The sequence below is a fragment of the Maniola jurtina genome, chromosome 21, assembly GCF_905333055.1.
Source record: "Maniola jurtina chromosome 21, ilManJurt1.1, whole genome shotgun sequence".
NCBI classification, from domain to species: domain Eukaryota; kingdom Metazoa; phylum Arthropoda; class Insecta; order Lepidoptera; family Nymphalidae; genus Maniola; species Maniola jurtina.
The window spans coordinates 7,438,183-7,461,517 of NC_060049.1; the positions used below are offsets into that span (position 1 = coordinate 7,438,183).

Consider the following 23,335-nt stretch of genomic DNA (forward strand, 5'->3'; position numbering starts at 1 on the left):
CTTAAGTCTTAGCAAAGTCAAAGTGCGTTCTATAAATTTAAACCTTAGTGGAGAGCTTAGAGCGCTTCTACACACGTTTGTCTCATAACGAATAAAACTGCGTGTGTAATGTGAAAATACCTCCAATACGCGCTTTTTGTATACGATAGATAGGCTGTAGTTTTTAAAAATATTTGAAATCAATTTACTTAAAAAAAGAAACACCAAACCAATACAAGGTCAGTACAGATTTATCTAATGCATTCGGCCAGGTGCCGGGCACGGGCCAGTGTGTGAACTCTGTTTGCTGCACTCGGCTAATGTAGGCCATATTATGGTCTTGTACACATTCACCAATTAAGTTTGGCCAATGTGGGCCAATGTGTAATAAGGTTCTTAATATTATGGTTGACAAAATGCAATGCCTACTCCAAGCGAAGCACGATTATGTAGTAAATGAAACGATTATTGCGTGGACGCGTAGTTCCTCGTTTCTCGAGCGCAAAACTCAGTAATTGCGTATAAAACCGCTTCTGAAGCTAAAAAAGCTGATAACCATCAACCCTCGCGTTCTCGGCGCGTATCTTAAGCCAGCTTTAATAGCAATTAAAAGTTGAATAACTTTTCATTTTTGCATTTTTTCTTACATTTATTGACCTCTGAGGTCAGATATATGCACATTTGTCAGATAGGTATTGCAATTTTGTTTACCGAATTCTGGAAACAATTGAGTTACTCATCAATCAACTACATATTTAGTTAAGTGTAGCAATTAAACAGACGTTTCGAAAAAATCAGATTTTTTTGAGAAATTAGACCAAATTCGATGAGATATTCCTTAATCAAGCGAAAACAATTGAACGCCTGATTAAATAAATGTAAATTAATGAAATTAAAATATTTTCGTAAAATCGAATTCGTGTCGATAATGATAAGCATTGGATAAGCATTATTTTATTAAGACTCGCTAACATAATCAACAAGCCTCTAAAGTCTAATTAATAAATATTTAGCCGGGTTCACACTGATCGCGGCAGCTTTCTGAGGCTTTATTTCGTCACGGACGTCGCGCCGTACTGCCGAGCGATGCGGTTTTCATCTTGGTCGAGGTGCCTTGCTGCCACGCTAATCAATGCCCCCTAGGCTGCCGCGTTTAGTAAGCACCCAGCTAATGACGTTCAGCGATAATATGTGTTATAGGTAGATAAGATGAATCGAATCAACAATATTAATCGTTAGTGCTAAGATTTTGTGTCGGTGTTTATTTAAACCGATCGCACATTACACGACGAATAGCAACTTATTAGTACTGAAAATGCGAGGTCGTCTCCACTCGTCGATCCCATCGGTTAAGGAAATGAAAAATTAATTTCATAGCACGTGCTGTAATGTGCGATCGGTGTTACTAAGCAAAAAAATTAGACAACAGCTAGATCATACCTCACGGCTCGAGGAGGGGAATTGACTTAATTTATTTTAGAATTAAATAAAGTTCAAAGTGAAAGATAAAATTGTGCCTTAGTGAGTATCAGCCAATTTTGGGTCAAAATAAAGGAACGCGCGGTGTTACAAATTGTTACATTAAAACATTGTCTTACTATAAAAGTTATAGTAACGCATTACAATCAAAGTTTCGATGTGACTTCTTAGTCTGTACCCGTGATCTCAGAGTTGAGGACTGACTAGAAACCACGAGATGAACTGAAGCTGAAATTTTTAAGTCTTGGAAAACATTCCAAGTCAAAGTATCTTTCCAAGAGCTATCTACCTACATTGATGTCTAAAAATTCGATGACTAAAAAAAGTCTTCTTAATTTTTTTAATTTTGATGATTTTGGTATTTTAAGGGGTGCTTTGGTAACTGTGTTAAAGGCAATAGAGCAAGCATGTCTTATAAAAAGGGGTTTAGCAGCCGGCATTACACTATCAGTCAAGCAACATTTTTTTTTCGCACGGTTATTTCATCAAGAAAGTGTTGAAAAAATATAAAAAAAAATGTCTCGAATGCTTGGACTGCAGGCGTGTTAAACCACCATAAACAACTTGTGGTTTCTAGTTCCTTATTAAAGGTGCCCACGCACTCGAACTGAACTGCAGTTGAACTGCGCGTCGAATATCGAGAGAATATCGTGCGGGACGTTGCCGCGACGCGCAGTTCAGTTGCAGTTCAGTTCAAGTGCGTGGGCACCTTTATTCTGAGCCCATGTTGTATCTCTCGCACTTCACACAAACAAAAAAATGCACGAAAATGTTCTAGACTGTAATAAATATTGTGTTAAAATAAACCCCTTCTGATTTATAGTTGAACTAAAATAATGCAATAATATTTTGTTTTATTGGATGTTGTAATGGATTATTGATTATTATATTTACATTATTATATTATTATTATTAAATTATAAAACGTAGATCAGTCTGTATATGTCGTAGCAATAATTTAAGAGTGGCAATAAGTCTAGTGGATTTGCTTTTGTGTCTTTGAATGTATTATTATTAATAAGGTGTATAGAGTTCCCTTCTCCTCACTAGTCCACCCGAATCCTTAGGCTATGTTGAGACAACGATATTTTTCCGTAGTTATTCCTACAAGATTACAACACAAAAAGTACCTATTCAATTCAAAAAAAGCTTTATCGAATACTAGTTTTTATCTTATGACTACCTATGTAAACAATTTCGATAAAATCTCGCGTACAGAAGGAATATTGGATATCAAAATTATCGTTGTCTAAGCTTAGCCTTACGCTGTACACTGCTTGCCGAACCCCTACAACTAAGTTCGAATTATTGACGTTTTAAAAAATATATTTTATGGTAATATCGAAAAATTAAGTATCTAGAAACGATTTAACTTTAAGTACTTAATATTCCATCGATGTGCGTGGTTCCAATAATAATAAATTAAGTTTTTATTCGCTAATTTTTAGCTGAATTATTCTGCTTCATACTTCGGCCTTTGTACGTGTAATGCTAAATCCAGACGCGGCGAAAATACGCGAACATAAACGTTCAATGAAAAAAATCGTAAATTTGTTACCGAATTATCAAAAATTGCCGTATATCGTCTTATTACGAAGCAATAGGTAAATGTACCTTTTGTCAGCTTTAATATTTATTGATTTTTTGTTGGTTTTTCGATTATATTGATTAGTTAACTTATAAGATAAAGTGCCAAGAGACGCAAACCTTTCCTAAGTGCAATTCCTTCTCAATTACTGTACCTCTGTGTGTTTTATACGATGTACTCACCAAATCTTCTAAGATAGCGTTAAAATGAAGCATGTTATATTGCTTAGGACTAACATTTCACAGGATACTTTGCAATCTTTCGAAAAATAAGATTTTTTTTCAAAAAAAATAAATAATCTGATGCTTATTTCGCCGTAATTAGCTTATTAGAGATCAACTAAACAATTTTTTGGAGGTATCCTGTGAAGAAAAAGTGAGAAAACTTAAATCGAAATTTTGTATCAAGTAGATTAAAATTGTAAAAGCCGATATTCTAAATTATGTTTTGTAGTCGATGTTTTTTCGAATATAGTCGATAGTGAACGCGATCGGGAGAATGGTTTCCGCAGAATTCGGCTTCGTGTTGTATGTATGTCCGCGGTGTGCGCTTAGCGTAAGTTCATTGTCATTACGGTTCGTCTAGGCATCGCTGCGTAACTTCGCAAGGGATATTCTAAGCGTCGGGCCGTTTCATTTAAGGTAGTGCGTGTTAAATGTAAGTGACAAACTAATGATAGTATAAAATTGTTTACCACACGCCCCCCAGCGGGCGTTAGACGAAAATATTATTTTTCTTAGATCACATTATATTGTAATAAAATGGTAAAGTCTAGCGTACGCGGGAGCAGGCGAGGCTGGGGCCGCTTCAGAAAAGAGTATTTTTTTACGAGCCGCGCCCCCCTCCCGCCACATATTTGTTATGTTTAAGAGGAAATATCTATTGTCTATTCCAAGGGTTGAATAACTACCAACACTTTTTTATATTACAATAATTATAGAAATTATTATTGAAATCCGTTGTTTTCTTTCAAGGCCTGCGCAGATGACGGACTATTGTCCGGGGAGGACAAAAATTGATCGCATAATGCAGTCGGTTAGTAGTACGCCGAAAAACCATAGTAAAAGAATTTTTGTCTTCCGCGAACAATAATCCCTCGTCTGCGCAGTGCTTAACGCAAATGCGACCCTACCTTTATTTTGTAAAGAGTAACTGGAATGTTCCTCTCTGGTTCTTCTAGGCAAAGCGGAATTCCGAACCAGAGTGGTAGATTCAATTGTAAATCAAAAGCACTTTGTAATGGCCACATTAACGCGATGTTCAACGGCGTTTCCCGTTAAACGTATCTGTAGCCACGGTCAACTTACAACGGCATACCACGCTGACCAAGTGCTGATTGACAGAATTCACACACCTTTGAGAACATTATGGAGAACTCTAATCTGTGCAGGTTTCCTCACGATGTTTTCCTTCACCGTTAAAGCAAGTGATATTGTAATTACTTAAAACGCACACAAATTCGAAAAGTTAGAGGTGCGTGCCTGGGATCGAACCCCCGACCTCCGATTAGGAGGCGGATGTCTTAACCACTAAGCTCTCACAGCTTCTTATTATGGTTATTCTATTGTGGTTACTTGAATAAAACACCGTTTACAGTGGACTTTATAGCATGTTTATTGATTTCTGACATGCTTCTTCTTTTTCTTTTTTGTGTTGGAGTGCGCTTCTATCAGTTCGTCGATCTCTTTGCTGTCTTCTCCCAAACGCTTTTCACCACTGGAAGGAGGAAAAATAAAATTTTCATCATACCTATGCGAAAAACGAACATTGGCATTAGGGGATAGGGAGTTTGAACTATTTCTCTTCTGATTGGTCCTAGTATGTGTTTTGTTTTTAGGGTTCCGTACCTCAAAATGAAAAACGGAACCCTTATAGGATCACTCTGTTGTCCGTCTGTCCGTCGTGTCTGTCAAAATTTGTGGTTACCTCACAAAAAAAAATGTTTTCATGAACAAAAATGCAATTAGTACCTATTCTCAATTTTTAAAGTAAGACAGCTATACCAAGTCGGGTATCATTACCTGAAATAGTAATATAGTAGTAGTAGTATAGTATTGATTAGTGGAAATAAAAATCTGTTTTAGAACATTCTAAAACAGATTTTTATTTATTTTTATGGATAATTTTGATTTATCGTGCAAAATGTCGAAAACAAAAATACCAGAGTACGGAACCTTTGGTGCGCGAGTCTGACTCGCACCGGTTTTTTCTTTTGAGATAGGGAACCCTAAAAATACTGACCTCTTAACAGAGACGATGTGTTTCTGCGTAGAGGTGTTAAGTGCTTGTCCCCAGTCGAGGTCGCTTCCCTTGATCCGGTATTGCGCGAGGTCTTCTCCCATCAAACGAGACAGCTCTTTGCGTTGCTTGCGTTCAAGGTCCTGTTAAAGTTCATGAGGTAGTATTAGAAATAATTTTTTGACCGCATTTTCGTTGCGCAAGTATCTTGAATAAAGAACGAATCTTCGGTCTGGCTTGCACATCGAAAAACTTAAAAACTTTCAACACTAAACCGATTTCGGCCGAAATGGGCCGCACTTTTGGTCAAAGCAAAGATCAATCGTAAACTGATTTTTTTAAGGTTATCAAACCTTCGGCGGAAGCTAGTTTTTCGATTGCCGGAATTTATGGTGGTCGGCCTGCCTCTTTGACGGCACTCGCTTATCTATTAACTTATGTCTCTCTATGTAAAAAGATCATCATCAAAAAGATCAAAAATCCATCTATAGATCGTTTTATTGACATAAAAAGTATCAAATTGTGCTAATTTTAAATAATTTCTCAACGAATAAATAAAGAAGTAAGTAAACAAAACAATGCAATTTTTTTTCAAAAACCAAATTTATTCTTCACTTTCCATATACTTAAAATAACACCACAGACTAATAATACCTTGGCAGCCTTCGTCAATTCTTCGTGGAGACTCTGTTTCATTGGCTCCTGAGTTGTAGCGTCTGATACTTTATCTTCTATGCCCATTTCTTTAGCCACGGTTACTTCCAGAATGGAGTTTAGTGCTGCATTTATCTTTTTGCAAGCTTCGTAGAACTTGGCTAGGATCTGTGAGGCGGGGAGGCCTAGTTCGCTCGCTATGTCATCTACGTCTTTCATTTGGAAACCCATTGCTACAAAGAGAACCTATGAAAGGGAAAAAGAAATATTAATATCCCAAATACAAAATTCAAATAAGCTTCACAACAAATTACGGTGAAATTCTATGACTTATATAGACTAACTAGATGATACCCATCATCTAGTTGGTGTATTGATCGTGGATTTAGATTTTTTAAAATCCCATGGGAACTCATTGCTTTTCTGGGATGAAAAGTTGGCCTATGCCAATTTTTAGGACGCAAACTACCTCCGTACCTTTCATATAAATCGGTTAAATGGATGAGCCTTTAAGAATCCCATAGGAATTCTTTGATTTTCCGGGATAAAACGTGGCCTATGTCTGTCCCCGGAATGTAAGCTACCTCTGTACCAAATTCCATCAAAATCGGTTAAGCTGTTAAGCCGTGAAAAGCTAGCTAGCAGACAGACAGACAGACAGACACACTTCCGCATTTATAATATGGATGTATTTATAGTATGGATGTAACTTTTACGACAAGTTTAAAGCAATTTACTTCAGTTCGACAATAGTAATCAAATTAAGATGATAAGACGCGCACCATCGTTGTGGCACCAAAAACTTCAAGATGGAGAGCGCACATTGATCTTCGTTGTGCCTTTTTATAAAAAAAAAACATTATACACGGTTTTTCGCTACATCCCTCAATTGTTGTGACCTTACAGCACATTACAGATTTTGAAAAAAATGCGGGCAGAAAAGTTCACATTGATCTTCAACATGTCACTCAAACATTTTCAAAAAAAATTATAGTTAAATAACACAGTTTTTCATTTAATTCTTATCTTTTTATAATCACTCCTACTTCAAAAATGTATTATTACAGATTTACACGAACTACTTTCTAAAGTCATTATTCATTAAATAGGGCTTACCTGTTGTATAGCGTCAAGTTTTAGCTTGACTTTAGTATGGAATATGATATTCGCCAGCGGCGCCAACAAGTCAGTGATGAGTCGATAGTCCGCCTGCTGCCTGCAGTACGACTCTATCCGGGACTGGTCGTGGCCAGACAAGTATTGTTCTATTATTTGTTTAGTTAGTTCTGTAAAAAAAAAACATGAATTAAGAATGTACTTTTATCCTCCATACTAATATTATAAATGCGAAAGTGTGTCTGTCTGTCTGCTACCTGTTCACGGCCCAACAGTTTAACAGATTCTGACGAAATTTGGTACAGGGTTAGCTTATATCCCGGGGACGGACATAGGCTACTTTTTATCCCGGAAAATCAAAGAGTTCCACGGGATTCCCAAAAACCCATCCGCTTAACCGATTTGTATGGAATTTGGTACCGAGGTAGCTTGCGTCTCTGTAATTGACATAGGCAACTTTTTATCCCGGAAAATCAAACAGTTCCCGCGGGATCTTTAAAAACCTAAATCCACGCGCACGAAGTCGCGGGCATCCTCTAGTTATTTATACTACAAATTTACTACAAAGCAGTATTAGCCAATGTTAAAATGCTATTGTTTTTAAGCTTATTTCGTGGTTTAACGACATTTAATAGTGTCGATAACGGATAAATGGCTCGACTAATTTGATGCTTCTAACTGCTAGAATTTCGACTCAGTTGCATGAGTCGTCAGTTAGAAACATAATAATTCATACATTTGACGTAATTTGACGTACTTCTTTAGTTAAATTGATAATTGAAAATGGTAAGCAAACTTAAAACTAACAGCGGACGTGGATTTTACAATTTTATAAAACCCACTATTTAATAATTACTAAGAAATAATTTATTTTTGTGCTAGGCATCATCCCCATTTTTCCCCTCAAGGAAACAAAGGTTTTAATAAAACCTGAATCCATGCGGAAGAAGTAGAAAAGCTATTAAAACGTACCTGGCTTATTAATCTTCACGCTATCGTTTAGCAAAGTGGACAGAGCCAGAGACGCGGGTAGTTTCCTAAACGCTCTCCCCAAAAGCCTCGAGAACCGTTGTCTAAAATCCGCATTGTACGCTGCGAGCCATGTGGAGTCTTGGAGCGATCTCAGCATTATGCAGGAATGTTCGCCCGTTAGTTCGTTCGCTTTTTGGCTAAAAAGGTCAAAAAAGTTGGTCAAGTGCGAGTCAGACTTGCACAGAAAGGGTTCCGTACCAGCGTATCCATACTACTATTATAAATGCGAAAGTGTCTGTCTGCTACGTTTTCACGGCCCAACCGCTGAACCGATTTTGATGAAATTTAGTACAGACATGGGCTACATCCCGGGGAAGGACTTAGGCTACTTTTTATCCCGGAAAATCAAAGAGTTTCTGCGGGATTTAAAAAACCGAAATCCAGGCAGGCGAAGCCGCGGGCATCCTCTAGTAAGAAATAACACTTCCTATTTTTTTTGTGTCGGCCTTGCACACGAAGTGTTCCGTGTACAGTCCTATAAGAAGTGACAGTTACTCTCTTTTTGTGATTTAACCAAAATTCAGTTTTAGGATTTTTCGCTTTACTCGTACTATGAGACATTGCTACCTGTCAAATTTCATGATTCTAGGTCAACGGGCAGTACCATAATATATACGTTTTGATTTGACAGACAGACAAGAAAGTTATCCTATAAGGGTTTCTTTTTGTTCTGGAGATACTGAACCCCTAAAAAACGGTAAAAGTAATAATAAACATGCTTATATATTTTAACCTTTCATTGAAATCAAACGACTATAGTGTTTTTGAAAATGTTTGAACATGGTGACCAAACAACGATAGCTGTAAATAATTTTATTGAAAAAGTCAATAGAATCTTACCTAAGATAAACTGGCATGTATTTCTGCGATTTCCAAAATTTGAGGAGTTCCTCAGTGAGTCCGAAACTAGTTCCCAAATAGTCCAAATGTTCTGGTTTCATTTCAGTGAGCCGTTTAAGCAAAGTTGGCGGTTTAGCTCTGAAACATACAATAGGGATATTACCAAATATCCACGGAAAGAAGTTAGTATAGGGCTCTCTCTGTTACGTAATCCCATACAAATGACAGAGAAAAAAAATCAAAAACGCCCACTGAGGGCGTTTTTGATTTTTTTTGTAGATTTAGGTACATGCGGTTCGTAAAATAACACGCATAACAATTATCACAGTAGGGATAGACGAATTGATTTAGAGTATTGATTTATACAAAGAAACAAATCAGATATTTAAAAAAAAAAAACAATGAAAATGATGGTGATGTAAAGAAAAAGTCAGTCATGAATCAATAAATAAATAAAATGCAAGGGTGTAAAGATGTCCAAATCAAATCAAAAATGTTTCTTAACATGGAAAAATTCTTCTAAAGAGTAGAATTTTTTCCATTGCAGCCATTTTTCAAACTTTTGCATAAAATCATGATTCATACCTTGGAACGATAGTTTCAGTGTGCAGCGACGCAGCTTTGGTGTCAGTCTGCGCGTCATCATCATCGCTAGCTGCGTCGTCGAGGCAGGGGATGTCTCCGGAATAGTAAGCCGCTAGCTGTTGTAACGCGCGCTTACCGTACCCCATCTGTTCGGATCAAAAATATGTTTTCACGTATTCCATCTGTTCGGATAAATAATATGTTTCGTTATCTCTAATTATAGTCCAGTCATTTGGGAGTTTACCTGGAAAGTTTTCCGGGAATGACTGTACTATAAGGCACACTAACTATTTATTTTTATTATTAGTGTGCCTTGCAGGTCGCAGTCCGACCAGTCTCATTCGCACCTTGTGGCTAGTAGTAAACTAAAAGTAAACTATAGTACGCGACAGATCGGGGTATGAGGCGGGGGGACGCCCCGCACACCTGCACGTCACCCGCGCTATCCCGCAGCGGGTTGGCGCGGGGCTGTGCGGGCGTGCGGGGCGTCCCCACCTCGATTGCCATCTCAACCTGTCGCGTACTCCAGACGTCCAGCTTAGACGTCCTTACAGATACTCCGACTCCGACGTGAGTCTGGTTGTTAATCGATAAATGGAGCAACGGATTGACCTGATTTTTTACATGGATATAGTTGACCTACCAATAAAACAAATTCTTACCCTCTGATATGAAGGATGTGTAGCTATCCTAACGACTCTGGCTCCAGATAATTTTGGGAAGTCCTTATCGCCATACTGCTCACAGATGTTCCAGGGTATCAAGTCACCAGCTGCTTTTCTACCTCTGCCTAGACTGTCTTTTACAGATCTGGAGAAACAAAATTACAGGACACTAAGCAAAGTAATTTCACTAACAAAAAATTTAATAAAAAAATTGAAACTGAACTAAAAATCTTTTACTTTTTGGAAGCCAGTCAAAACTAAAATTCTAATCAATTGGCAATTTCCGGTTCGCAGATGAATAAGAAAAGAGATTTCAGAAAAATATTTAGAATTTTCAAAGTAAGATAACTATACCAAGTGGGGTATCATACGAAAGGGCTTTACCTGTACATTCTAAAACAGATTTTTATTTATTTTTATGCATAATAGTTTTTGATTTATCGTACAAATATCGGAAAAAGTACCCGATTACGGAACCCTTGATGCGCGAGTCAGACTCACACATGGCCGGTTTTTTTATTTTATAAAATGAACAAATACCTGTCTGATAAGTTTCCTTCGAGGCAGAGTTGTATGACGCACAGGATTTCCGGCATATTCGTGGATTTGGGCGGCGTGGGTGCGAGCAAGACGAACAGACAGTGTGCGGGCGCGTCCGCTAACAGTTGAATGTCGTTGGGACTGTTCTGTTAACAAATACAATCATTTAAAGCTGCCATGACCTTTAGTTATTGCTGACCGGTTTATTTTACTTATCGCTGCGAAATCTAAATACATAAAAGGAAAAGGTGACTGACTGACCTATCAACGCACAGGTCAAACTACTGTTTGGATAAGGCTGTTTGTCATGCAGATAGCTGTTATGGACGTAGACGCCCACTAAGAAAGGATTTTTGAAAATTTAACCAATCATTCAATTAAGGGGCTAACATAGGGGTTTGCTTGTGTAGTTCCCAACTGTGGGGCATAAGCTAGTACCAGTATATTCTTGCAGCTAGCTGAGTTTTGAAAGTTTCCACGCATTTACTAAAACTAGATATGTATTGTAATAAAACATGGTGGATAATTTGTGAAACATCACAACATATTGGAGCTGTTTTATAGGAAATGGGAGTTTTTTTAAGATATTACTTCTTTCTTACTTTGATGCATTACAAAAAATAATGAAAACTTTTAAATAATAATCACAATTTAATAATCCAAATTCGATAAACTACAGGTATCTCATTTTTGGAGACCCTACAAGTTTGAAATTTCGAGACATTTAAGGTGTTTGAAAATTATACTCTTATGACTATAATTGCTTTAATTTGCACCGAGAAAAATCTATATAGAACAAGAAAGTCATACCTTATAATGACTGGCGACGTATATAGCGACGAGGCGATGTAGAAACGCCTCCGCGGCGCGATGGTAGCAAAACAGGGCATCGCGGTTAACCCTCAACAGTTCACAGGACGCCGGTGGAGGGGACCCCACTCCTAATGACGGAGCTGGTGCCTCGAGGCACAGGAAAGAGTTGAGCCAACTCTCTATGGGATCTCCCGCTCTATAACGGATTGGTTCTTCTAATTTAATCTGCCAAGGAAATAGAGGAAAATAAAACAGAGATTGCAAAACTGACTCTTAAAAATCCAGTTTTTTTTTTCTAACAGTTTCTTACTTAAACATTTAATCCGATTTTTGGCAATTTAAAAAAGCCTGTTTTCCAGTATCATCATTTTATCAGTTTCTTGAAAGCAATTGGCCGAATTCTGGAGGATTTCTTCATTTTTATTACAAGAATAATATCTTGAAATTTTTCTACCACACGTCAAAAAACCAAAATATGTACTGAACTGACCGACTCAACACCCAGCTCAAACCATTAAACCTAGAAAGTTCAAATTTTGCGCAATTGTTCCCAGTATAATGTAGACAAAGGATAAAGCGGAATTATTCAAAATTTTCACGGGAATAGGAATAAAGAGGATTTATATTTTTGCTTAATATTCAATCTGCATTTTTGAATGGCCAATCACAAGAATGTATAAAACTTCTTATACTGAAAATGGTTTTTTGATAGTTGGGTTTAAGAAAAATATTTTCATGTCCTTAGCGTGTGAGCTTACCGGTGGTGGAGCGTTGTTCTCGGTCTGCAATTGAGCGAAGAGCTTCAAGGACAGAGCCCGTCCCGTTCCCTCATACCCCGACACCGTGGAGGAGAGGAAGCCGAGGGGCGCTTTGGCAGCCGCCGCGGCCACGTGTACCAGCGGAATGGCCGCCGCTTCGTCCACTAGTACCAGATCCGCCACAGACAGCAAAGAGTGGTCGTCCGGGGTTATGTACTGTTTTGGATGAAATATTTTTTTTTAATTATATTCGTACTAGAAAGTTGTAACAATAAAGAGAAAAAGATATTGCTTTCATAAGAAGAAGATAGAGAAAGAAAGAATTTTCCTTTTGTAACCAACTTTTTAAAAGACTCAAGATTAATGTTTGGAATAATCTTAACGGTTTTTCTAATTTTCTGATATTAGTTGGATTGTACATCCAAGACTTATTCGAGAACCAGTGTTAAGAGGACTGATATCTAGAATTTTATCAGGACTTTTCAATCATGAAAAATGTGAGATAGGAAATATTATAGGAAAATTCTGGATCTATTAATTATCTGTATTAGAGTAGAGTATAGGAAATATTTCCGGATAAATTCTGGCACTATTATGTTATAGCGTCCATATTTTTAATGACACAAGGTTTAATATACTGCTCTACAATTAAAGAATATTCTTCAGTCTGTCAGTCTTATACTGCCAAGTTAAGGTACATCCACCCTACCTTTACCTACCTTTACCTATACCTTTCAATAGATTTAGAATACTCTGCCGCGATCTGTGTTTCCTATCAATTACAATCCGGGTATCTTTAAAACAAGAGTGAATAGGCATCTTCTAGGTAAACGCGTCCCATCTTAGGCCACATCATCACTTTACATCAGGTGTGCTTGTGGCCAAGCGCTTGCCTATGATGAATAAATAAAAAAACTGAGATATATCAACATTACACAACAATCATATTATAACTTCCACTTACCTGGACAGTCTGCCTCGAATTCCTAGCAATATTTATCCTCACGATAGCTTTCTTAAAGTCTGGGTTAGTGGACCTTACAATATTATAGTCTATATGCTCTTGATATAGGCAGGCATCTAGTCCCCTCAGCACAAACTCGAATAAAGTTATCAAGTTCTCAGGATGTGGGGAAGTGACGTATATGTTAACGTAGCCCAAAGCTACGGCGGCGGCTACGGCTAGGCCTAGACAGGCTGACTTGCCTCGGCCTCGAGCAGCTGTGAGGCAGTGAGGTGGCCTAAAAGGAAAAGTCGTTTTAAATGATTTGATTGATTCAAACAAAAATCAAAATCTGTGTTTTAAAACAAGTGTAAATGAAAAATCATCGATGTCAAAAAAACGTGCGATACGATAAAGCGTGTGCGGCCGACTGATGCGTGATGCAGAGACTTTTGCCAATTCTCTTTAACTTGTGAGCGCATTTTTTTTCTTCGAAGGGCCCATCCATATACATCGATGTGAAAAATTTATAATACCCCGGACAAGTGAGTGTTACAGTAACTAGAAAAGAGCTGATAACTTTCTAATGGCTGAACCGATTTTCTTGGATTATAGCTAAGAACACTCTCGATCAAGCCACCTTTCAAACAAAAGAAACTAAATTAAAACCGGTTCATTAGTTTAGGAGCTACTATGACAGATAGATACACAGATACACACGTCAAACTTATAACACCTCTCTTTTTGGGTCGGGGGTTAATAAACCATATTTATATGGCCGCCATGAAAATTAAAAAGTTTTTTTCTTGTCATACAAGTACAGAACCCTTCGTGTGCGAGTCCGACTCGCACTTGGTTATTTTTTTACCTGGATTGTTTGTCAGCCAATGTATTGATGAGAGCAACTAGCGCTGTCGCCTGTTCGTACGTGCGACATAGAGCCACTAAAGGACCAGCGGGCGGTGTGTCAGACAGGGATGACACTAGTTCTGTCAGTTTTGGATTTACTCGCTGAAAAAAATATCATCAATTAATGATCAAACTATCATAAATGATTTCCATTATAAGTATTGAATGTAACTGCTATACTCACATATTTAGTCAATGTAAGCCAGACTTGTTTCGAACCCATCTGAGACCCCGACTCGCAGCAAACTGAGTCCCAATGAAAAAGGTTAGAAACTAGTTGGGCTTACATCAACTAAATACGTGAGTATTGCTGTTTCATTCTATACTTATTATCAATATCGTTTTATCTATGTACACGATAAATTATTTATATCTATTCATACAAAAGTTTAAATTAGAGGCTGTCTATCAGGATCATGTCTATCATGTCTATGTCTATCTAAGTCTAACATCAATTATGGTGGAGGGCATTAGTCCTCCTTAAAACCCAACAACTGCATCTTCATGCTGAGTGGGGAATATTAATTTAAATGGCTAACTTCTGATTAAAGATTTACTTAGATCTCTGTGAGTGTGTATTGTAATTGTTCTGCGAACTAATTTTATCTATGTACCTTTATTTTAAAATTTTAATTAGCTTCCAGTTGTATGTTATCCAAAACCAAAACACTTTTTTGTTTTTATCAGTCTGTTTGTCGGATCTAATCTTCGAAACACCTGAACTGAATTTGACATTGCAGTGAGTGATTGTGGCTAAAGTTATGCTGGTAAACTTTAAAATCTATGAAAAACAAAACGAAGATGCGGCTATTTTGTAAACTAGCTTAGCAAAGCTTCGATGGCTGCAAAGTGTCGCCACTAGATGGCATGTCAGAGCGTCGGGCGCGAACCCAAAAGACGCAGGTTGAATTCTGACAGTTCTGCAATTTTTGATATGTATTTAAAAATTTATTTATAGCTTTTTCACACAGGCTGCGTAAGCGTTACGTAAGCGTAGACGTAGCGCGTACCATTGCGTTGTTATGTATGGAACTGTACCAAACATGGCACACTGCTTGCGTAAAGCGTGGACGTATGCGTAACCCGGTGTTTACGCGCGTCACTACGCACGTGTTACATCTACGCAATAGGTGTGAATCGGCCTTTAGGGTAGCAAACATTAAATTCTGAAAGATGTGATGTATGTTATTTACCTCTGGAACAGCATCAACAGGTTCAATTTGAGCAGTTTTCGAGGATATAGGAAGAACTGTCAGCGAGTCATCCAGAACAAGACATCTCGGGTTATCAGCTAGCGATAATAGAAAGCGCTCGTTGAAACGATTCACTACTGTGTCATATGCTTCTGTTTTGAATCTAGATGAAAAACAAATAAACTAACATAAAACACAGTAACAATCAACAGTTGGCCAGTGTAGTAGACTATGGCCTAAGCCCTAGCCTACTCAAGCAACACTTCCTGAAGACCTTGATGACCTGAGTGACCTACTTGGATTTTGGAGTGAGCTCGGCTGGCTGGAGTGTGTCATAATGGCTATTTGCATGCCCAATTTCAGCCCAATCCCTTTAGTAGTTTGGGCTGTGAGTTGATAGATCAGTCAGTCAGTCAGTCTTTCGTTTTATAGATACAGAAGATTGTATTACCTTGAATGTACATCCATAGTGATAGAGTGCAATTGTCTCAGAGAGTCCATAGTTTTGAGCAGGAATATAATAAGGCCACCTCCTTCCACTGTTTCTATTGTGCGAGCCATCAAGTTTGGTGTTAGGGCTTCAAAGTCCTGTGGAAATAGAACATTATATTATGAAAAAAAATCCCTCTAGTTACTGACTTGAGTCAATGTTGCTTAATTGGCACAAATCAATTGTGCCAATTAAGCAACTGTGCTGTCTGTCTGTTACATTATCATGGCTTATCAGTTTAACTGATTTTGACATATTGATTGGTATAGACATAGATTGCATCTCAGAGATAGACATCAATAACTTCTTCACCCTGAAAATCAGTGATCTGATGGGATTTTTAATAACCTAAATGCACACAAAGTCATGGGCATCAGCTGATTACCTATTATGATAAAAAGACTTACTTGTAAAACACACACACCATAAGTCTGTCCAAGCATAGCATGGCTCTCAGAGTAGTATCGTCCATGTATAGTTGTAGCTACCCTGAATGAGTCAAACAGAGATTCCTCTGACACTTCAAGTTTACCAGCTGCTATCTTCTTTGCTCTTTTACGTCCATGACTATAATGAAAATACACACAGTAAAAGCAGTAGAAAACTAATTAACAGCAATAACAACAACAAAAAAATTTTCAAAAAAAAAATAAAACCAACTCCAAAAACCACAAACACTAAAGAGTAAAAAATAATTTTTGTTTAGCTACACTTGTAATGTACCTAGGTATGAAGTTGAGCGAGCATAATAAAACAAAATTATATATGCAAGTGTGAAGCTCGCCCGACAATTTGCTCTTATTCATTAAGGAGTTCTGTTTTCCAGCTCCGAAGACATTCATAGATCTTCACCAAATTTATATGGAACCACCTGGACAGTATACCCTTTCAAACAAAAGAAAATTTCCAAAACGGTCCAGGGGTCTTTGAATAATTGGGGAACATACATTAAAAAAAAAAAAGATTGAGACAAATTGAGAACCTCCTCTTTTTTTTGAAGTTGGTTAACAAAATCAAAGCTGGGAGAAGATTAATTAAGTAAATCAATAAAAACTTTAACTCACTTGCTGATAGCTTCATCTTTATTCTTGTAGCACCATAGCACTGTAGGCCTTGCTTTTACTGTTGACTTTACAAGCATGTCATATAAAATAGGTACCTGAAACAATTATAAAACAGTAAATCATAGATCTATAGATTTATACATAATCATAGATCTATAGATATATTATAGGATAGACACATAAAATTTTAAGAGCTATTAAGCATTCTCAAATGTAAGACTTCCAATACAAATCTCTTGACTCAACTGCAAAGCTGCAAAAGTATGTATAACTTCATTCAACAAATATGACAAATATGGCAAATAATTAGCGACTAAAATGCACAAACGGCTAGCGTTTTACTCACTCACACCACCTCTCGTATGCTTTAAATGAATGTTACGTCTAATAATATTAAGGTTTTGGACTAGCCCCCTGATTGTGTAAGAAAAACATATTCATCACTATCATTATCCACAGAATTCTGCCCTTTGATTGGCTGATCCACTGTTTACCTTTTTTCACAGCCAATCAAGGGGCAGAAATTGTTTGAGATTATGATAACTATGAATACGTTTTTCTTACACAATTGGCGGGCTGATCACTTAAATGGCTAAGTATAAAATAGCCTACTCTTGACATTATTTCAGTATCAACCCTAAAGCAATCAACAAAAATCTTGGACCCATCTGTCCTGAGCGAACAAATAAGAGAGCATAAACCAATTTTAGTTAAATTAGTTTGTAACCCAAATTCAACCATAAAATCTATTAGATCTAAAGGACTGAATAGTACTGTTAGAGTGAACTAGTATACTGCTTAAGTACTTGAATTGTGCTTGTACAGAACAATCTTTCACCAGCAACAGCAACAGCAGCAAAAGCAGCCACAAAATGAAGTGCTAATTAATACAAGCTAGCATGATACGGAACCAATACCTCTAATTGGTTTTTACGCAGCATAGTTCAGCACCATGTTTTTACCTATAGATCAGTAATCCATCTATTTTAGTAGTCAGTAGTTTCTGGTAATAATATAGGAACTTACTTGGTCCCTGCTTTTGTCTCCTACCAGAAGAAACATAGTTCGGTGGCCTAGCTTCACCCCATTTTCTATCATAACCCTTATACGGTTATCTATTTTTTTCTTCACCATGTTTGAAGTGTATTCTGAAAGTAAAACCTTTTAAATTATTTTAATTTAGGTTTTTATAACCTAAAGCCGCATGACTGTTTACAATTTTCATAGACAAGAATCATAGAAGAAGACAGTAGACACAAGTCACCAACATCAAGCAAATCACTAAAGGCATAGACCATTAGACTATCATGAACTACACCCATAGACTACACCACAGAACTACACTGTCATGGTCAATGTCCAACGTCAACGTCGCTATGTTGGTGTTTGGTGGCGCGCGTGCTCTATCTTTTTGAAGTGGCCGGTTTTGTGTTTTAAGCAAAGACCCTTAGTGGTTTTAAGTTGGTGTTTTGGTGGTGTAACTGACTGGAAAGCGCTCTAAAGGGGTGCCGTGCATGTTTCAAGTCCATACTTATATAGTTTCCCTAATAATCCCTAACTAGTAAATAACTAACTACAAACATGACATTGGCTAATCTTTGTAAAGCCAAACGAGAGAGAGAAAAAAAATGTCCAACGTTGTATGCGTCTGCGTCGCCGTCAAACAGCAGCACAGACTAATAACATAACAGCAGGCTGTCAAACATATGTCAAACATGCGTCAAACGTGCGTCAAACGAAACGAAACGCGTTAATTATTCTATATTTTTTAGGGTCAAAAAGCATTTTTCCTATTGAATTATTTCAAAAACAATTAAAGCATTATTTAATTATATTAAGATGTTCCATGATTAGTTTGTTCATAAATAGTATTGTTTACTTGTAAGCCAAAGTGTATTTGCATTGGTAAATAGCCTGCTTGTTCGCCGCTTTGTAAATGCAGAAATGGCCAAATCACAAATAAATACTAAATCGAGAAACTATTCGCGGGATAAGGAGACGTTTTTAAAGGATTTGAAGCAGTTTAACGAAAGTAAAAAGTATGTAATCCTTATGGCTTCATATTTATGAACTTATACAATGTGGTTTAACTTAGATGATGTATGTTAATATAAAAAACGTGATGTTTATTTCAGCATACCGTATAAAATACCGGTAGTAAATGGCATCGATATAGATTTGTACCTACTTTATTCACTTGTGCAACAGAGAGGTGGTCTTAGTAGGGTAAGTAGGAAGTCTTAGTAATTTGTATTAGGCTATTATTTTGTAGAAGCAGTAATAGAGTAGTGGCTAAGAATTGGTCTCCTAAGGTCATAGCACATATCAACTCTGAAAAGGATCGTCACCATATCAACTCACTGTCCAGTATTCCTTGTATGAAACTCTGTACTGCAGCACACATTAATCATATAGGTACATAGTATAATTACCTCGCCTCAGGACAAGCTGATGTATCAGAGCTGCTGATCCACTTTTACATTAGGTAGACACCTGGTGAAGGTGAGGTAAAAGGCAAAATGGTAGCATTCCATTTCTGAGTCAAATCTATTTCTGAACTGGTGGTAGTCTTCACTTATTTTAAGTGGCACATGCTCTCCTATATGAAATTAAATTCATTTCATTACATTTCAAATTCAAATCATTTCATTTCAGGTTAATCAAAATGATACTTGGGAGTCATTTTTACGTCAGCTGAGGCTACCTCATCCTTGTATCAATGGATCTACTTTACTCAGAAAAATCTATGGTACCTATTTGGAGAAGTGAGTATTCATATGAATATTATTTTGCCAAGCCATGTATTTTGAAGCACCTAGTTAATGCATAGGACTTGCTGGTACAATGCACAGGAGTACAAGTGTAGAGGCCGGCGAAGCTTATGGGCTCATATAAATAAATAATATGTAGTTTTTTAATTTTTTATTTTAATAATATTATTATTAAAAAAGAAAATGTTTAAGGTATGAAAAAGCTAAAGGACCACCTCGTCTGGACGATGATAATGATATGGATGAAGATCTATCAAGAAGAGGAAGAGGTGGTGGAATGCCTAGGATCACATTTGGTGGAGGCACCTATATATCAGGTTATTTTATACTTAGTTAATATTACCTATTAGCTGATACCCCCCACTTTATTCATATGGATTTATGTAAGTCTTGATTTATTTCTGGGATAAAAAGTGTCCCATCCCGTCAAGGATGCAAAATTTTGTTGCAATCCGTTCAGTGGTTTAGCTGTGAAAAGGTTATAGACATATATGTAGACACTTTCACATCTCTGCCATCTTTTTGATGAAACACAGCTAACCCCAAAAACTCATTGATTCATCACCAAAAAAAAAAAAAATTTTTGTATTTGGAATTCTCTTTTTTTGTTGATAAGTGTTAGGCGCGATGGTACGGAACCCTTTGTGAACGAGTCCGACTCGCACTTGACCGGTTTTTTAATGTTGGTTAATAAAATTTAAAATGACTTACAGCATCAGGCGAGCCTCTCCGCACAGGCAATAAAGTGGCTGGTCCATCAGAAAGACTGACTTTGTCTTTACTATCACCTATGCCTAACGAACAGGACTTTGCTGTCAATGTGTGCACAGTTCTAGCGGCAGACCACTCTAACAGACTGCCTTTAAGCACTACTCCTCATATATTGGACTTCTTACTAGCTCATGCAGGAGTTTATAACCATTGTAAGTATTTTTGGTTTTGGTTTTTAATATTCAATTTATCCAATCATCAAAATTATGCAAATATCTTATAGGTAAGAACTCTTATATTTTGGTGAATATTTTGAGCAAATATTAGGCTGAAACTTGGGACTTACCTAAAAAAGTTGAGAAAAGTTTTGATGGAATTCTTGCTAGTATTATTCAAGAGTTCAAAATGTGTAGATCATCTTTGTGATCATCATTAGCACAGTTTTTGGCGAATCTTTGACAAAACATCAAGTTTTGTAGTTAAAAAAAATAACTAAGTACTTATAACTTTTCAGTCAAACATGAAGATAGTTATACAGATTATTTTTGAAAAATATTTTGCATTAAACCTCTCAGAAGCTATCCAAATATTTTCATTAAATAAGTAATCAATAGGAATAGATTAGTTTCAATAAAATCATCCCTTTCAGCAAGTCTTAGAGATACGATCGGCCGATCATACTTTGAAGCCCGAGGCAGATATCCTCATGATTTCTGGCAGCTTAGAGCAGGAGGTGGTGGAGCTAAGGAGCTGGCGGATGAGACCAAGTTCATGCAACCTGGCCTAGAGCAGCCTGAACTGATGGTGCAGGCGTTGGCTGCTCATAACACACTGACTGACTGTTTGATGCAAGGCGGGGAGGAAGATGATAGCTTGGAGAAGGTTGTTGAGGAGGTAAGGAGTGTTATAAACTGTAAGGAGCTAGGGTATGAGACCAAGTTCATGCAACCTGGCTTAGAGCAGCCTGAACTGATGGTGCAGGCGTTGGCTGCTCATAACACACTGAGTGACTGTTTGATGCAAGGTGGGGAAGAAGATGATAGCTTGGAGAAGGTTGTGGAGGAGGTAAGGATCGTTATAAACTGTAAGGAGCTAGGGCATGTCTTAAGTTAAGGCAACCTGGTATACTACAACTTTAGATAAGTACTTATACAAAATTCAGAACAATTTTATTTTTGTAATTTACACACAATAAAAATAAATTCCTTGCGTTTTTTATTTTCTAACCAAAAAAATTCATGAATACATTTTCATAAATTCATAAACACGCGTAATTTTTTTCAAAAAAATTTACGCGTGTTTATGTGGGCTCTCATAGCATTTGTCTATTATCATCATATTTTATTTCAAGGATCTGCTAGAAGACTGGGTGACGGAACCATCGGAGGAAGACCAGCTCTTCGCACCAGAGCTATCAGGTGGAGCGAGTTGCGTGTACACACAGCGTGTACTGCAGATTGCGTCTATCGTACGCTCACTCTCTTTCCACGATGAAAACGTGCAGTATCTCGCCAGGAACACCACGCTTATAAGGTACTGTTAGTGTCACGTAAATAGACGTCTGGACGATTGCGACAGTGTATTTTTAACCCCCGACCCAAAAAGAGGGGTGTTATAAGTTGGACGTGTGTATCTGTGGCATCGTAGCTCCTAAACTAATGAACCGATTTTAATTTAGTTTTTTTTTGTTTGGAAGGTGGCTTGATAGAGAGCGTTCTTAGCTATAATCCAAGCAAATCTGTTCAGCCATTTGAAAGTTATCAGCTCTTTTCTAGTTACTGTAACCTTCACTTGTCTGGGGTGTTATAAATTTTTAATTTACACTTGTTAGAAACCCGCAACACTGGACAATGTTAATTCAACATAAATTATTGATTGTTATATTACAAAAAACCATTTTGTTTTAGGTTCCTGTTGCTATGTGCAAATTGCTGGGTGGGAACATTGCGCCAAAGTGGTTTGGACACGCTTGGAAATGTTTCTACAGAACTGATTATTAAGGTAAACATCATCAATTAAAGATCCATCATCATGATCAATCATCGCTGGCCCACTACTAATCACGGGTCTCCTCCCAGAATGAGGAGGTTTTAGGCCATATCACCACTCTATCCAATCTATGGATTTTTTCGGATGGCCAGACTTCAAACGCCTTATGGAACAAAGCAGTGATAGCCTATTGGCTAAAACGTCGCGTCGGCCGCGGGTAGTGCGGGATTAAATTCTGGTCATGCGTATCTAACTTTTCAAAGTTACTGCGTTTTAAGCAATTGAATAACACTTGCTTTAACAGTGAAGGAAAACATCGCGAGGATATCTGCATGCCTGAGAATTCTCTTCAATATTAGAGTTGAATAAATCCATTATCTTGACAACCTCCCAGTGTCACAGTGGTGAGCGCTGTGGTCGATTATATTAGCGGAAGGTCCCGGGTTCGTTTCCCGGCAGGGGAAATTTGGAGTTTTTAAATTTTCTCTGATCTAGTCTGGCGGGAGGCTTCGGCCGTGGCTAGTTACCACCGTACCTACCGTAGCGTAATCGTGCCGCCTAGCGGTACGCTTAGAGGCACGTCTATGCTTAGCGGTACGTTAGCTTTATACAATGCCGTGTAGAAACCAAAGGGGTATGGAATTAATAGAAACTGTCAGTTACCCCTTCCCGGTTAGCTCGCTTCCATCTGTGTTGTCACTTAGCACCAGGTGAGATTGCAGTCAAGGAGTAACTTGTATCTGAATAATGTTGGGTATTTGTTAACTATTGTGTATGTAAGAATATTTTGTATGTAATGTATTTTGTCCCCTAGGATCCGGCAACATGTTTAATATCTCGGCACGTGATATCAACTATCCAATCAGCGCTTGTATCGCAGGACCGCGCGAGAGTCCTAGCAGCTTTGGAGCTGCTCAATAAATTGGCTCAAAACGAGGCTAACGAGGATGCTTTGCTAAAAGCACTGGAAGCTAAGGT

General features: G+C 37.6%; 2 protein-coding genes across 11 annotated transcripts in view; one reads left to right on the forward strand and one right to left on the reverse strand.

Annotated features, from left to right (window-relative positions):
• Window positions 1-4,613: 4,613 nt before the first annotated feature.
• LOC123876387 (RNA cytidine acetyltransferase) lies at window positions 4,614-18,132 on the reverse strand. The gene is made up of 18 exons (XM_045922618.1): window positions 17,913-18,132; window positions 16,887-16,981; window positions 16,230-16,389; window positions 15,784-15,920; window positions 15,333-15,495; window positions 14,099-14,241; window positions 13,252-13,528; window positions 12,288-12,503; window positions 11,527-11,754; window positions 10,717-10,862; window positions 10,174-10,321; window positions 9,512-9,657; window positions 8,927-9,064; window positions 8,027-8,223; window positions 7,055-7,224; window positions 5,939-6,184; window positions 5,288-5,427; window positions 4,614-4,762 (listed from the first exon to the last, which is right to left on the reverse strand). Exons 1-18 carry the CDS (start codon window positions 18,018-18,020, stop codon window positions 4,660-4,662), a joined length of 2,961 nt encoding a protein of 986 aa, XP_045778574.1. The 5' UTR covers window positions 18,021-18,132; the 3' UTR covers window positions 4,614-4,659.
• Window positions 18,133-18,617: 485 nt separating this feature from the next.
• LOC123876384 (AT-rich interactive domain-containing protein 2) overlaps window positions 18,618-23,335 on the forward strand; it is a 39,876-nt gene continuing 35,158 nt past the window's right edge. For 9 of the 10 annotated variants that reach the window (XM_045922603.1, XM_045922610.1, XM_045922607.1 and 6 more), the window contains exons 1-9: window positions 18,618-18,925; window positions 19,022-19,112; window positions 19,542-19,651; window positions 19,850-19,974; window positions 20,371-20,580; window positions 21,018-21,262; window positions 21,720-21,901; window positions 22,276-22,369; window positions 23,172-23,333. In XM_045922603.1, coding sequence (XP_045778559.1) covers window positions 18,831-18,925; window positions 19,022-19,112; window positions 19,542-19,651; window positions 19,850-19,974; window positions 20,371-20,580; window positions 21,018-21,262; window positions 21,720-21,901; window positions 22,276-22,369; window positions 23,172-23,333 — 1,314 coding nt within the window. In that variant the 5' untranslated portion in view covers window positions 18,618-18,830. Of the gene's footprint in view, window positions 18,926-19,021; window positions 19,113-19,541; window positions 19,652-19,849; window positions 19,975-20,370; window positions 20,581-21,017; window positions 21,263-21,307; window positions 21,434-21,719; window positions 21,902-22,275; window positions 22,370-23,171; window positions 23,334-23,335 lie in introns of all 10 variants that reach the window. The other variant, XM_045922604.1, reaches the window with a different exon arrangement.

Bases quoted from the DNA above. Each gene is read 5' to 3' on its own strand.
- LOC123876387 (XM_045922618.1), bottom strand. From the start codon at position 18,020: ATGGTGAAGAAAAAAATAGATAACCGTATAAGGGTTATGATAGAAAAT. The intron at 16,982-17,912 runs GTAAGTTCCTAT...TAATTGTTTCAG, and splicing joins GAGACAAAAGCAGGGACCAA to GTACCTATTTTATATGACAT. The intron at 4,763-5,287 runs GTCAGTATTTTT...TCCTCCTTCCAG, and splicing joins CACATCGTCTCTGTTAAGAG to TGGTGAAAAGCGTTTGGGAG.